Source organism: Dipodomys merriami, unplaced genomic scaffold, assembly GCF_024711535.1.
Source record: "Dipodomys merriami isolate MVZ:Mamm:240054 unplaced genomic scaffold, mDipMer1.0.p SCAF_319, whole genome shotgun sequence".
Classification (NCBI taxonomy): Eukaryota; Metazoa; Chordata; class Mammalia; order Rodentia; family Heteromyidae; genus Dipodomys; species Dipodomys merriami.
This window is the reverse complement of record NW_027204704.1, coordinates 701,507-718,739: the sequence shown is the minus strand read 5'-3', so window position 1 is coordinate 718,739 and position 17,233 is coordinate 701,507. Positions and strand designations below refer to the sequence as shown.

The following is a 17,233-nucleotide window of genomic DNA, read 5'->3' as shown; positions in this document are numbered from 1 at the left end:
TATAGGTTAATCATTCCTTAAGAACACACGAAGCTGCGAATGACCACACTATTTCAGCAATTGGAGGAATGTTTCATTGAGATAGTTTAATGTTAATCATAAGGATGAGATCTCGTTGCAATCTACCCTTCACCTTCCATGATATGTAACCTGCTCTGTGTCACTGTATCACGTAACAGGTATGTCTACATGTTATGACAAGATGAACCTAGACATTCTGAAGCCAATCTGAAATCAACTTAGAGAGAATATAGCTATTTAATCTGCTAAACCTACAAGTAATCTTTATCTCCTAATCTATAAGCCATCTTTATCTGATTTATGTATACGTTCCTGAGGCTGAATCTGTGTGGTTGGTATTGTTTTTAATTCTTAGACATCTTTAGGTTCATATAATGGAATGGAAAACAAATGAGAAATAAAAAAACACTCACCAGAGATCCATTCATTCTGTCTTGCTGCTGACAATGAACAGAAGACTCTGGAAGCATGACTGGGATATAAGGCAAATGACATATTCAGAAATGAATCTGTGAGATTTTGGGTCCAGAATTTTCTCTTGCAAACATGAAACATGGGCTGCAAAACCATAAAGCTGTCTTATAAGAGAAGAATCTTTAATGTCTCAGACAGAGCATTAAAGTGTCCAATAAACACAAATCCAGTCCATTTCCTGGTAGATAGATATTATTAAACCAACTAATTTCTATGTTTATGTACACATTAAATTCGAAAAATTGAATGTTCCCAAAAATTTATTGAATAATTGAAAGCAAAAACATATCACATCTCCACTAAAAGTATTTATTACTGAATATACTTGGGGATGTAGGAACTGCTTTTTTTAATACAAAGGTATCCTAGGAATCCATTGGAATCAGTGTTCTACCTCATTCATTTACATATTTAAACACCTGGGAAAGCATGTGTGATGGAACTCAGTAGTTTTCACAAAAGTTAGAGAAAAAATGTATACAGAATATATTTCTTGTGTTATAATATTTCAATAATGATTGTCAAGTGGCACATTTCACTGTACCCATAGCACACCTATGCAATGATTTGCAATTTGCCATTTAACATGCTTTGGCCAAAGGGACATGAGTAAAGATGAGTTAAACCCAGGTTTGAGAAGTCCCTAATGTTCATTTCCCTAAACAGTCTTGGGAAGAACCCTGGCCATCCTAAAGATTCAACATAAAATACTCCATACAGGAGTGACACACCTGAAGATAAGCAAAACCTACAAAGCAAACAAACTTGAGTAAGACATATTACCTCAAGTTTTCTTCTGTGATTTTTCTTTTAAGGCCAAATGTCCCTGACCAACCCTTTCTGCACTACCAGGCACAACCAAACAATAAGAGCTATCCTTACCAAATCCTTACATGGTACATTTAACATGAGTTGGCATGATTACATCCTAAAAATCATAGTGGTAACAGGCTGAGTAAATTAGCAAGAAGAGGATTAGGAATTACAACATGAATAGATACTTTCAATCATAACAATTACCTCACCATCCCAAACCACAGCCTCAGGTACCGTCTCATAACTATGCTCTGGCTTATTCCTCAATCCAGCGCATCATAATTCCTGGAAATTAGTTTAAATCTTCAAACAACACAAAGCAATTGAGAGTGGTGTAGGAAAGAGTACCACCTGAATCTGGTGCTCAGGGAAGTAGCAACAATTTTTGCATAAGGCAAAGGAAGCTAGCAACATCTTCTCCTTCCTGTGCTTTTCTGCTCCTTCCCTTTAGGGCTTCTCAGAATTGACAAGGTCTGTCCATTTAGGATGGAGATTCCTATTCATAGGGTGCTCTGCTTCAAACATTGCTAGGCTTCTTTCCTAAAAATACAGGACCAGCACTCACTACTCCAATATCCCATGTACAACTGTCTCTAGAAACAGTGTCGAATACAAACACGTGTGAACTCAAGCCTGGAGATTAAAAACTCAAGAGAGCTGGGCGCAGGGCTCCTGGCTCCCACCTATGGAAGGCCAAACTGTACTTCAGTGCACTTCCAGCAGCAAGGCAAAGGAATAGAATCCGGAAGAGGCAGATTTAAAACGCCAGTGGTGGGCGGGGAGACACATGCGCAAAAGCATCTTCTGCCCCACCTCCACCCTCCAAAAAACAAAAACAACCCAGGACTTTCTGTAGGGAGCCAGGGTAAATGCCATTACAAGATGGCGCCCACTCCCTTGCAGCTTTGAGGTAACCACTCCATTTCAGGCGGTGCTTGGTGGGACGGTGGGTGCTGGGCTTTGCGCATGCGTGAGCCACGTAGAGTCCCCAGCCAATCCAGTGGCACCTGGTGATGGTGAAAGGCAGATGACCAATGATAGAAAGACCCGTGTTCCTATTCCCTATATAAGCGGCCATGTTTTGGGTGCACGCTCTCTCGCGCTCAAGCTCTCCCATCAACTAAAAGGCTCTCTAATAAAGCGTGATCTGAGAAGACTCCTGGTGTGGTGTTCGTTCTTCCTCGCTGGTCCAGAAGGCGCGCGCCGCAACTTTCAAAGAAAATATCCTCCAAGGAGACTACAATTCCCACAATGCTCGGTGCCACCCTGCTACATACCTGGGAACCAGTGTGATCTTGTGCATTGTGACTTTTCTCTGCCTTCTGTGGAAGTTAAGCTCAGTTTCTTCTTGAAAACCACTGTTTCCTCTTGAAATACATAAGACCAACCAGAAAATGGATATATATGGAGAGAACTGGATACATTGGATTTTTCATTCTTAGTTCTAATAATGAACTTGAGGTTATGAGAGTGCGTTGCTTATACCTTTCTGTTTATTCAATGCCTGCCTTCTGCTGAATGTAAATTATATCTCTGTTTTGTCTTACTTTTTTTTAATATATCCCCTCTTACTTTACAAAGATGTTGCCAAGCGCCGGTGGCTCACGGTTCAAAGCCAGCCTGGGCAGGAGAGACCATGAGACTCCTATCTCCAATAAACCACTAGAAAACCGGAAGTGGTGCTGTAGCTCAAGTGGGAGAGTGCTCACGTTGAGCTGAAGAGCTGAGGGACAAGCACCCAGGGCAAGAGTTCAAGCCCCACAACCGACAAAAAACAAAACAAAACAAAACAAAACAAAAATATTCCCAACCACTAAACTTATACCTGTGTCATTTCCCATTGCTGTAATGAAAACACTGGCATAAAATAGTGAGATTGTGAGGTAAATATGCAGTATAATACTTCTGGTAATTTGGATTTCACAAAATCTATCAATTAATTTTCCAGAAACTTCCCAATTCTATCTATTAAATCAAATGAGTTTTTGTTTTTTTCTAAATTTTGCATTTCATTTAAGGATTTTATGTTTTCTTTTGTTGTTGGTCCTATGGCTTGAACTCAGAGCTTGGGCACTGTCTGTGAGCATTTGCTGTACTCTATGTGCATTTCCTTTAAAACTTTGTTGAAGTAACTAGTGAAAAGTTTCCTAACAGGGATTCTTATGAACATGGCACATCACCTCCATTTCCCTTCAAAGAGATAGTGGTTTAGGGTGTCAGGAATGAATGCAGGAGGGATAAAAGAGTGAAGTTTAGGCCAGGCTATGTTGATGTGAAGCTTAATCACTTGCAAACCAGTCTGCTTTTGTCTTTTCATTTTGCATGTGAAAATCTCTTTAGAATTATTACCTCTTCTCTGATCCTAACAGTTCCTCTCAGTAGCTTTAGGTTACATATCTAAGGGACCTCAGACTTGTCTTCTCAGACCTTATCCACTAAACTGTGCAATAAATCTTTTGTCTTCTGCCACAATGCCATCAGAGCACAAGCAAGGCTCTGAGAGCCAATGGGATGATAATTAAGGAGACAGAGAGATGGCTGATGACACAGTTCTGCTATATTTCTCAAATGCTTGCCTAATATTGGTCTAGACCCACTGTGCCCAAAAGTGCAAACAGCACACATCTTTCCTCATTCTATTTCAATACATCTTTTCCACCCAAGCCTCCTGTCAATTAAAGCCCCAGGCCAAAAAGCTAGAACACACACTTCCTCAAACCAATAAAGGGCAAGGACTTGCAGCCCTGAGGGTGGGAGTCAATGGCCCTGAAGCCTTTGCTCACATTTTGTCTTCTCCTGGCAGGCACTGCAGGGTCTACAACAGTCTCCCTCTCTCTTATCAGAGAACCTACCCTTGTCTCTTACATGTTTATTGTGATTTTTTTGTAATCCCTTCCATAAAAAATAATTGGGAAAGACTGGATTGGAAACTTTCACGTTTGATTTTAGTGTATGGGTTCTCCATGTCTCTATTGTGGACCAGAACTATTCCTCATGAAAATGGGAATCAAAGAGCATATTTGAATGTATAGACTTCAACTTAAAAGCACCTCTAACAATATAAACAAAAAATAATTTCATTCTTTAAAACTAAATTCCTGGGAAGTGGCACTGTGGCTCAAGTGGTAGAGTGCTCACCTTGAGCTGAAGAGCTGAGAGACAAGTGCTCAGGCCCAGAGTTCTAGCCCCACAACCAAAAAAAAAAAAAAATTCCTCCCTAAAACTAAATTCCAGTGAGACAAAGAGATAAAACTGGGGTGCTTCCAAGAGTACCTATGAAATGTAGTTTTCTTTTCTTTTCTTTTTCTGTTAGTCATGGGGCCTGAAGTCTGGGCCTAGGTACTGTTCCTCGGCTCTTCAGCTCAAGGCTAGTGCTCTACCACTTAAGCCACAGTGGCACTTCTGGCTTATTCTGCTTATGTGGTGCTGAAGAATGGAACACAGGGCCTCATGCATGCAAGGCAAGCACTCTACCACTGAAACACCTTCCCATCCCTGAAATATGGTTGTCATTGTTCAAGCATACATTTGTGATGAATTTCTTTATTCTTTTATCCTTTTGTTTTGTTTTGTTTTGGGTCATACCACTTAAACTGTGAGCCTAGGAACCATCCCTTAGCCCCTCAGCTCAAGTCAAGGGCTCTACATTGTGAGCTAAAGCACCAATTCTGGTTTTCTGGTTTTTATTGGAGATAAGTGTCTCACAGACATTGCTGCCCTGGCTGACTTTGGATGCAATCCTCAGGTTTCAGCCTTTTGAAGAGCTAGAATTAAAGACATGAGGTACCAGCACCTAGCTTGCATTTCTTTTCTTTTATGTCCCAGCCTTGGGGCTTGAACTCAGTGCCTGGACACTGTCCCTAAAGTTTTGCTCAAAACTAGCACCCTACTCCTGGAGCCACAATTTCACATTTGGCTTTTTCTATGTATGTGGTACTGAGGACTTGAAGCAGGGCTTTAGGCAGGTTAAGTAAGTACTCTACCACTGTTTCAGGACAGCCACAACACCAACAGTGCTCTGGAAGGACAATGGGATGATAATGGAACAGACTGAGAGAAGGCCAATGATGAATCTCTCTTTATTCCAGCAATAACCTTAGCTATAGGCACTTTCTAGATCTGTCCAGTGCTTGCATCACATTTTTGAAGGACTCACTGTGCCAACAAGTGCAGATCATATGCATCCTTCCTCATTCTATTTCAACCAAAAACAATTCAAAAATAATGTACTAAGTAAATTCTATTTAAACTAGTATAATAAACATTATACTTAGAAATAAATGTTTCAAATATATAACCAAGAACAATGACAACTATGGGACACAGCTAGACCAGGAAGACCCCATTTTTACCTGATCCTTATGTCTTGCTTCTCAGTAACTTACGTTTAACTTTTACAGAAAGAAAGCATTATTTTTACTTCATATTTTGTAGGTGTTCCAATGTTGCCGTCTATTCATCCAAAAGTGCCTCACAATCTCCATTTTCATGAGGAAAAGTTCAGGTCCACTAAAAGAGGGATGGAAAACCCTTACACTGGAGGAATGAATATCAGGCATGAAAATTTCCTACACAATCCTTCCAAATCATGATGTGTGGAAAGGATCATCAACAATCACAACAACCCCTTAAGAGACAAGCTTAGAATGTCTGATATGAGGGAGGGAGGCAAAAGATTTATTCCATAGTGTAATGGATATAGTCTGGGAAGACAAGTCTGAGGACCCCTAGATATGTGGCCTAGACATACTGACAGGAGCTTCTAGGTTTCGAGAAGAGGTAGAAAATCAAAACAAAATAGGATATGCAAAACAGAAAAGTAAAAACAGACTGGTTTGGAGCAAGTAATCAAGCTTCACATGAACCTGAACCTGCCCTGAACTCTACCTCCTCCCACATTCATCCTGATCTACCTAGACAACCATTTTTTTGAAGAGTCTTGGAGGAGGAGTACCATTTTCTAAGAAACCCGTGAGAGGAAAATTTTCACTAATCCCCTGAATCAATTAATAAAAGAAAGGCAAGTAGAGCATAGTAAATTCTCACAGACAGTGCCCAAGCTCTGAGTTGAAGCCACAGGACCAACAACAAAATGAGGGATAAACTTTATAAGGAAAGGCAAATTTCAGACACAAATAACCAAAAACTCCGTAAAATTTCATAGATGGAATTTGGGAGTTTCTGGGAAAGTAATGAGTAGAATTTGACAAATCAATTTAATTCAAAGATTATGAAGTATATCTGTCTGTAAATTCTGTTATTTCATTCCAGTATATATATTAGAGCAGGGGAAGATGATGCCAGAATCAATAAGTTTACTGTCTCACAGTATTTTTTTTTTTTTTGGTAGATCTTGTGGCTTGATCCCAGCCTGAGCACTGTCCCTCCGTTTTTCAGCTCAAAGTGAGCTCTCTATCACTTGAGCCACAAGGCCACTTCCATTTTTTTGGTAGTTAGTTGGAGATAGGATTTATGAACTTTCCTGCCCAGGTTGGCTTTGAACTGGGATCCTCATATCTCAGCTTCTTGTGTACCTAGGATTACAGGCATGAGCCATTGGCACCCAGCTGCAAATACCTTTATAAAGTAAGAGTAGAGATATTCAAAACTTTAAGGAAAAACAGAGACATAATTTACATTCAGCAGAATGTACTGTTTGAACAAAAACAAAAATAAAAACTACGTAGTTTCATAACCTCAATTATATTAAAAGAACTAAGAATTAAAAAACCAAAATATACAATGCTCCTAATACATTTGTGTTTTTAATTGGTCTCATAATATTTATGTTGGTAAACTGAATTTTCAAGAAGAAACTCACCTAAGTTCCCGCAGCTGGGAGAGAAAGGTTCCCATGCATCCTTGCACACTTAGGATCAAATGTCTTCTGCCAGTCAAAACCCTGTAACAAGCCCACTTCCTCTAGGTGAATTGTGCATCGCATTCTGGGAATTGTAGTTTCTTGTATGTGGGCGGGGAGGGAGGGGAGGAGTAATCGGAGTAGGTGGGGGGGGGGAAGAGGCGCCAATGCCACCTTGCCCACTGTTGGTGTTTTTAGTTTGCAAATTCAGGTTTCTTTTCTTTTGCCTTGCTGCTGGAAGTGCTCTGAAGTACAGCTTTGCACTCCATAGTCAGAGCCAGGAGGTAGAAGCCCATCTTCTCTTTTTCAGGGGAACTTGGGAGCTGAAACTTGAAGCAATCTGAGGCTCCTAGCCAGATTCTGCCCTTCCCATCTTTCCCTGGTCTTGGATGGATGATATTTTAGGGCTCATGGGTTTGTGCTGCCATTAGCAATTGTTCCTCCAGGTGCCAGAAAGTGGCTACAAACCTCTGATTTTCGAGACAAGGAGAGTCAGGACTTGTGCGTTTATACTCCTGACCCTAGAGATTCTGGTACTCACCCATGTGATTTTATAAACTTGCTTTTTGTGAATTGAAGCCAATGAATGGTAAACATTCCTTGAAAATGTCTTATATAAACCATACTGATCCTCTTTTCATTATCTGAATTTCCTATGGATTTTGAAACTTTCTTAATGCTGCTAGCACAGATATACTCCAATTGATGTTTCTGTTCTGACAAATTACAATTTCTCCACTAATATATTTAGTCTATTTTACATCACTTAAAATGAAAGAGACTGGCTGGACAGTTGGTTCAGTGGTAAAGTGCTTGACTTGCTTGAATGAAGCCCTGGGTTTTAGACCTCAGAACAAAAAAGCCAGAAAAAGCCAACAGTGTACTGTGGCTCAAGTAGTAGAGTGATAGCTTTGACCTGCAGGTCAGAGGGACAGTGCTCAGGCTCAGAGTTCAGGCCCCACAAAGACAAAAAAAATGAGAGAGGTTTCCTATACATCTACACCAAAAGCAATTGTTAAAATATGATAATTGTTAAATATAACAAATTTTAAAATATGTTAAAATTTGAATACAATACAATGTCCTTGATATGTGTCTGCCTGTCCTGATTCTTGAACTCAAGTTCTGGAAACTGACCTTAAAATTATTTGGTTAAATGATAATGTTCTGCCTCTTAAGCCGCATTTGCACTTCCCACTACTTTGGTATTGTATAGGACATAAGACTCTCAGACTTTCTTATCACCCTGGCTTAAATCAGTGATCCTTGTAGGGTTTCTTCATGTCCATCACAGGGGAACACAAGCAGGCACGGGAGAAAGATTATTATAAGGTTTATTAGAAGGACCATATTTCCCAGGACAGGGAGCAGAAGCATTTGTCCCTCTTCAGGTTGCAACACAATCTGAGGGGCAGGAAGTGAGTTAAGTACATGCTCAGGTGTGTCTGAGATGACAGAGGGAGTGGCCAGCTGTAGGGAGGGAACTCTAGGTCTGGGAGGAGCTCAGGTCTGGGTGGAGCTGAGCACTAAAGGTTGGGATAATACTAACTTTCCTCAGATCTCAGCATTCTGAATACCATAGATTGCAGCTATTAGACATGATAGCCCAGTTACAATGCTCTTTTTTAAATTCAGATTATATTCTAATGAAATAATATGAAATAGAAAACTTGAAAATTTTAAGGCAGAATGTTCAGTCAGTAATGTGTATGAGGACAGTCCAAATCCCAAAAGACAGAAAATGCCCCCACCTTGAAATCTGTAACACTCCTGATCTTAAGTATTGTGAATGTGAACACTTAGTCTATAATAAATTGTTTTAAGTTTTTCAAAGTAAGAAAACATTCTTGTGACAGAAAAACCCAGTAGTAATGTGCAAGTATTGCTTTTATAGGATTCATAGTGTCTTTCTGAGCAAAAACAACCTCAATGATGTATACAGAATAGATTTTCACTTGTTGTATATGTCACTGTAAAGGTGATGTATTTTATATTAACAATTACCATTCTACATAATTGTAAAAACTACATCACTACTCGATAACAGAATATCCTGTGTAATCAACCAATAAGTACAAGCAAAAGCACATAGGGATATAATTTGTTGGTTTTAATTTTGATGGATCTACGTTTTGGGGTGTATTTTCTGTTAATGTTGTTTAGTAACACATAAGACTTCAATCTACTGGTGCCTTGGCTGGGGATGGTTGACTGGGATTTTGTCACTCCTCTGACCAGCATTTTATGTTGCATCTTTATTAGGCCCTGTATCTCCAGCAGAATGGACATGATTCGTAACATGACTACTTAGGAAAGTGAGGGACTTCTCAATCTGTGTTTATATCATCATTACTGAGGTACCTTTGGCCAAAGCAGGTTCAAACTCAAATTGCAAGTCATTGTACAAGGTATGCTAATTATTTGCATAAAGGATAATGTGCCATATGACAACCATTACTGAAATATTCTAAAACAAAAAATATGTGTTGTATATATTTTATCTCTAAAACTTTGTGTGAAAATACTGTTCATAACATACATGTGTTTGAATATGTAAATAAATGAGGTAGAGTACAAATAATCAATGGAATCCTAAGATATCTTTACCTTAATAGAAAAATAGTTTATATATCCCTAGATGTATTTCAGTGGTAATTACTTTTAGTGAACAGGTGGCATGTTTTCCTTTTTTGGGTTCAATTTTTCAACAATCTTTTGTAGGAGCTTTAGTTTTATTTTCTGTTTTTTTGGGAGGTGCGGGGATCTGGTGGTGGGGCCTGAACTCTGGGCCTGGGCACTGTACCTTAGCTCTTCAGCTGAAGCCTAGCCCTCTACTACTTGAGCCACAGTGCCACTTGCCGCTTTTTTCTTTTTGCTTATGTGGTGCTGAGGAATCGAACCCAGGGCCTCAGGCATCCAAGGCAAGTGCTCTACCACTGAACCACCTTCCCAACCCCCGTGCATATGTCTTTAGTGGACACTTTAATGCTCTTCTTAAGACAGGAATGATTCTTCTCTCATAGGAAGGCTTTTCCAGCCCACATATCATGTTTTGAGCAGGAACATCTAGGGTAAAATCCCACAGGTTCTCTTCTGACTCCCTTATTTGCCTTCACTCCTAGCCATGGTTCCAGAATCTTTATTCATTGTCAACAGCAAGAAAGAATGAAAGTATCTCTAGAGAGATTCTTTTATTTCTCACTTTGTTTGACATTCCATTTTATGAATCTAAGGGTTTCCAAGATTGAAGAAAAGAAAAGAAAAGAAAAAAGAATCAGCTTCAGGAACATGTTTCTAAAAATGCTAAAGATGTAGCTGGACACCAGTGGCTCACACCTGTAATCCTAGCTATTCAGGAGGCTGGGAGCTGAGGATCACGGTTCAGAGCCAGCCCAGGCAGGAAAGTCTGTGAGACTGTTATCTCCAATAAACCACTAGAAAACCAGAAGTGGTGCTGTGGCTCAAGCTATAGAGCACTCGCCTTGAGCTGAAGAGCACAGGGACAGAACCAAAGCCCAGAGCTGAAGCCCCAGGACGGACAAAAAAAATAAATAAATAAAAGCTGAAGATGGCTTGGAGATTTAGCAGATTATAAAATCTGTCATTCTAAGTTAAGTGCAGATTTGCTTCAATTTGTTTCTACTTTTTCTAGTGTGAGAGAAAGTTGTCCCACTAGTTATGTGATTTAGTGACACCTAGGAGATGACTTCTCATAGAAGGTGAAGGATGGCTAGCAACTGCTCAGACATCACATCCTCATATGTAATAGTAAACTATCCTAATGAAATTTTACTGGATTTGCTGAAATAGTGTGGCCAAACATAACTTCAAATATTCTACAGGACTGAGTGAGCTATAAGTACTTCAATTAATCTCTGTAAATACTCTTGGACTGCTTTGTGCTCTTTGTTTTACTTGAAACTTAGGCTGAGCTTGATAGTATTTATAGAAATCTCTGTTTTTCTCTATGGTGTTCTCATAGGAGTTCTCTTTCCTATTTTCCCAATTCATTCTATATTTCATGTTTATTAGCTTTTTTTCTTTCTTTTGTATTACATTTATTTATTGTGAAAATACCAAAAAGGGAGGTTACAATTACATGGGCAAGATAGTGAGTACATTTCTTATCATGCATTGTTGCCTCCTCCTTCGTTTCCCTTTACCATCCTTCTTTCTTCTTCTTTTTTTTTTTTTTTTTCAGTTGTAGGTCTGGAACTCTGGGCCTAGTCGCTATACTTAAACTCTGCAGCTCAAGGCTAGTACTCTACCATTGGTGCCACATTGCCACTTCCAGGTTTCTAGTGGTTAATTGGAGATAAGAGTCTCACAGATGGTCCTGCCTGGGCAGGCTTTGAACCTCTATGCTCAGATCTCAGCCTCCTGAGTAGCTAGGATTACATGCATGAGCCACCACCATGTGAGTTCACTAGCTTTATTTCTCTCTTCTCTTGTTGTCTATTTTTCTCTGTCTCTTTTTCTCTTTCATTCTCTCTGCTTCTCTTTCCTCCACTTGTCTCTTAATTTTTCTTTTCTTCAAATATTTTATCTGGGAAGTAGCTTCTCTTACTGATCAGTTTTCTTTTGGTGACATGGCTCTTAGAATTGACATTTTTGTTATTCATTATACAGGAAAATTGTTGCTAAACATAAAATAATTTGAGTTTCCAGATTCTATTATCTTTCTCTGGTTTAATCTCATTTGATGTGGTTCCTGCAGTTTTCCTTTTTCTTCTTGCTCTGCTTGAATATTTGCATTCACTGATATAATAACATAGAAGCTTGTTGTGAAAATAAACATACAGTGACTATGGTTTTGGTATTGGAAATATCACTAATGGAAAATTCTGACATACATTTGCTAAGTAGTAAACTTTAATCTCAGGAACTTCAATACTAAATAGCATGTGTGGCAATGTATCCTTGGGAATCTAGTGGAAGAAATGGTTCAGGAATATGTGACACATTTGAGCAATAGTCAGTGAAATCATCTTTCAAAACTACACAGATTATAATAATTTGTATTTTTGTCCATGTGTGTTTGCTATTAATGCTATTTGTAGTGTGTATTTCCAACTAAACACTGTTTGAGCATGTGTTCAAACACTTTCAGTTTGTTTATTATTTTAGTAGGTAAAATAGATATGTTTGTCACCCATATGTCTTCACAGAATCCAAAATTTGATTTTTCCATGTTTCTTTGGAAGATAGGTCTAGCTATGTAGTCCAGCAAGCTCTTATTTGTTAAATAAGTTTATTTATTGTGAAAATACCATACAGAGGGGTTACACTTACATGAGCAAGATAATGAGTACATTTCTTATTAAGCATTGTTGCCTTCTCCTTTGTTTTTCCCCTACCATCCCGGCCCTCCCATCTCCTGGACTACACTCCCCCACCCACCTCCAAGCAAGCTCTTCATCTTTTTATGTAGCCTAGGCTGGCAAATAATCTTTCTTGAGTTTCCCAAGTCCAGGGAGAATACTTGTGTTTCAGACTGTGTGTGGCTACATTAGCCATTCTTATGTGTAGAGTTCATTGATAAAACACTGGGCCACACTGTTGTGAAGCCATTCCATCCATCCAGCTACAACACTTTTCATCTTCCATCTGTGAAGCTATTTGATCATTGAATAGGCAGCCCCTGTTCCTCTCTATTCCAGTCTCTGGAATCATCCTACATTTGGGCTCCACAAGTTTGTTGATCCTTGGAAGCTCAGTAAGGGAAATTATACCATGGCTGCTCCTTTATGTTTGGTGTGTTTTATTTAGCTTATTTTACTTAAAGTTCATCCCTGCCATAAAATGTAGTAAAGTTTTCTCCTTTGAACACATTTATTGTTTTACATGCTTCAATGTTTTGCTTATTGTGAGTAGATTTTGAGAAGTGATTCTCCAAGCATTTGTTGTACTCCCTGCTTTATCTGCTGTTGCACACAAGCATAGAAATGCTGGACCATATTCCTATATAATTCTATGTTTAGTTCTTTTTAGGACACTTTGTACCCTCTTTGATAGATTATTTGTTTGTTTGTTTGTTAGGTGGATCAAGGGGCTTGAACTCCGGGCCTGAGCCGTACTCCCTCAGCTCTTTAGCTCAAGGCTAGAGCTCTACCACTGGAGCCACAGCACCACTTCTGGTTTTCTGGTGGTTTTATTGGAGATAAGAGTTTCACGGATTTTCCTGCCCATGCTGGCTTTGAACCGTGATCCTCAAATCTCAGCCTTCTGAGTAGATATAATTACAGGTGTGAACCATGGGTACCTGGCTTCATCTTTGATATTTTTATATACATGACAGAAATGCACCAAGGTTCACATCCTTTTCACATCTTTCCTAGATTTTTTGAGACTTTGGGAATATTTTGGTTGTTTTTATTTAAAACTATGTCCATACTAGCATGTATCAAGTGTTATTTTATTGGAATTTTGATTTGAATTTTTCTCATGACTACTGATATTAAACTACTTTTATATTTTAATGTACTACATATGTATATCATTTTTAGAAAAATCTCTTCAATCTTTTTCCAACTTTAAAATTAGATTTTGTTGTCTGGGTTACTTGAAGGATTTTCTTTATATTTTCTAATTCATATTGGTTAGCAATCCATTTAGAGATATATGCAAATATTTCTCATGTACATGTTTTTTTTTTCCTTTATTGGTAGTGTTTTTCAATATACAAGGTTTTCATTTGTATTTATTTATTAGTTATTTATTTATATATTGTAGGTCATGAGGCTTGAATTCTGGGCCTGAACACTGTCCCTCAGCTCTTAAATTCAAGACTAGCACTCTACCACTTTGGCCACAGCACCACTTCTGGTTTTCTGGTGATTTACTGGAAGTAAGAATTTCACAGCTATACCTGCCCAGGCTGACTTTCAGACCCGATCTTCAGATCTCACCCTCTTGAGTACGTAATATTACAGGTGTGATCCACCAGAGACTCACATTGTTTGTTTGTTTCTTTGTTTTTTCCAAGAGGTAGTTTTGGAGTTTTATTTACGGGGTTACTGTCAAATCTTGCTTTATTTTTTTTTTCTTTTCTTTTCTTTTTTCTCAGCAGTGATTCCTGAACTGTAGGCCTGGGTGCTGTCACTCAGCTCTTCAGCTCATGGTGAGTACATTACAGATTGAACCAAAGGAACATTTCCAACATTTTGCTTATGTGGTACTGAGGAATTAAACCCAGGGCCTTATGCATGATAAGCACGTGCTCTACCACTGAGCAATCTTCCCAGACCAGTTACTGTCAAATCTGATGCCATGAAACTTTCCTCCCCATCTCTCTTCTCTTCTTTTCCCTTTTCCTCTTTTCCCCTCCACTCCACTACTCTCTTGTCCTCTCTCCTTCCTTCTTTTTCCTGACCTTTTGCTTCCCTTCTCTCCCTCCTCCACTCATCTTCATTTCCCTTTATATCTGAGATGAAGACTTGCTAGTATCATTACAGTTAGGTTTCTAACTTAGAAACACAGTAATAAACATAGCTCATGGTTTTCTTGAGCTACTATTGGAGCTTGAACTTCAGGTCTCATATTCAGTCAACTTCCTCACTCACTGTTGGCACTATCACTTGAGCCATACCTCTAACCTGTTCATTAGCTGCTTAGTTTGAGTTGTCTATCCAGGCTGGCTTGCAGACCTCAGTTTCCTCCTTAGTAGCTAGGCTAAAATGACAGTCTGAGCAAGAAGTACTTGCCTTGATTTTTCTTACTTCAACATTTAACATTAACACTTAATTGGATAATACAATGAAATAGTTTATTGTTTCTGGTTTATGTAGAGTTATTTTGCAACCTAAACTGAAATAGTTTATCTTTCAAATTAAGTGTTGTATTGTTTTTCTAACAACTGTACCTGTTCTACCTGTGGTAGATTTTCTTCACTAAGCAGATCGTTTATGCTGGAGGTATTGTTTTATAATTAATGTAATTTAATCTTATTATGGAGGTGATGTATAGAGAGATATGTCAGGAGTGAGGTAAAAAATACCCTTCGTTTCATACAGTGTCTTCCATGCCTTCATTCTCTCCCAATCTCTCCTTCTTATCTCTACTCTTGAGTTGTATATTTTACTTTCATCACCCTATTTCCCTCACATTCTAATACTCTGCCACACCCACCAGAAGATATACATGTGAATACACCATACATAATTGAAAACAATTGTTTTTATTTCACAAGTGAAGAAAGTAGCTCTCTTTAATAAATCACAATGATAGCAGACATACATTTTTACATATTCATTCTAGTTTCCTTCTGTTTATTTTACTGTTAGATTATTAGAAACATATTGTTGGATTTTTTTGTATTTATATCATAGATTTATTTGTCATACTGATTTCTAGACAATCTGTCTTCAGATCTATGGTCAGTGTGTCTGTCTTGGTAAATATAACTGCATAGTGCTTTATAAACAGCATTTAGTAAAGATAATGCTATCCCTGTCTGTGTTTCTAGTGACCATTTGTCTAGTTATACAGTCATTAAGAGGAAAATTACTTCTCCAATCATAATGACAGATTAAAGAAATTATCATTCTTTGTCTTTTTAATCATGTCTTTGTAGACTTTACTTTTTCAGAATAGAACTTGTTATACAGATTTATAATTTGCCTATAATTATCAATGCTCCGTATCTGTGGTAACACAATTTGTGCTGAGGTTCCTTTCCTTTCATATTATGACTACTTGTATTTTTCAATAATGATTGTTGCTTATGGTATGTTTATATTGATTTAATTTTATTTCTTGATAATTAATGTACGTCTGTTTGGCTTATTGAGTTTTTTGAGTATGTTTTCTTCTGTTCAAATCAGACAGTACCTGATATATTTACTATTTTTATATTACAATATTAACATGGTTTCATTTTAGTGATTACTTTGCTATTTATTATGTTTGTCTCATCTGACATGTATTTCTTAGTTTGCTTTCATGCAACTTGCACACATCGTTCTATACCATGCAAATCACCTCTCATATAATCTCCAGAGAATCTTCTATACACTGCAAATCACCTCTGATACCTATTACAATTTAAATCCTACTAAATAGTTGTTACAATTCATTGTTCATAGGATAATACCAGTTTTTTCAAAGATTGCATGTTTACTATAGGTGCCATACTTTGTCAAGTCTTTGGGTTTTATGGTTTGTTGAATCTGTGCAACAAACAAATATGTAAGGCCTAAAATATTCCTTTAAAAATGTTACTGTAGGGGCTGGAAAGGTTGCTCAGTGGAGAGTGCTTGCCTTGCATGCATGAGGCTCTGGGTTAGGTTGCTCAGCACCACATAAACAGAAGAATCTGAAAGTGGTGCTGTGGGTTCAGGAGTAGAGCATTAGCCTTGAGCTGAAGAGCTGAGGGACAGAGCCCAGGCGCAGAGATCAAGCTGCATGAATAATGAAAAGAAAAAACATACCACAAATAACATAGTGCATATAATAATATTTAAAGGTGCTGGACACAAGTGTCTCAGGGTAGTAAACCTGAGACCTGAGGATTGAGATTTCATCCAGCCCTTTCAGAAAAGTCAATGAGACTCTTATCTACAATTAATCACCTAAAAATCCAGGGGTAGAAATTGATAGATGGCTCCAGTGATAGATCATTAAGATAAAATGGTCAGGGACAGCACTCAATGAGATCAATACCTAATATTGGTATATTATACTGGGTTATATGGAAATAAATGCTACTTTTCAAAAGTGGTTGGAATTGTGCAAAAATGCATATTGTTCAATAAGTAATGAAATCAATGAAATCAATCGAGTAATCAATCAAGTAATGAATTCAATACCTGGCTTATGTAACTTTGACATACATATATGCATCTATGTATATATATATATATACACACACATATGTATATGTACATAGATATATATATGTATATACATGTATATATACACATATGTATATATGTATATATATACATATGTATATGTACATATATATGTATATATAGTCATACATATGTATGTATGTACAGATGTATATGTGTATATATCACCTTTACAATAATTTTTTTTTTGGGGGGGGGCTGGTCGTAGGGC

General features: G+C 38.0%; 1 protein-coding gene across 1 annotated transcript in view; it reads right to left on the bottom strand.

The window, feature by feature from the left end:
• LOC138841395 (zinc finger protein 182-like) overlaps positions 1-17,233 on the bottom strand; it is a 146,993-nt gene that overhangs the window by 45,244 nt on the left and 84,516 nt on the right. The window contains exon 8 of the mRNA XM_070042064.1: positions 435-493. Coding sequence (XP_069898165.1) covers positions 435-493 — 59 coding nt within the window. The remainder of the gene's footprint in view (positions 1-434; positions 494-17,233) is intronic.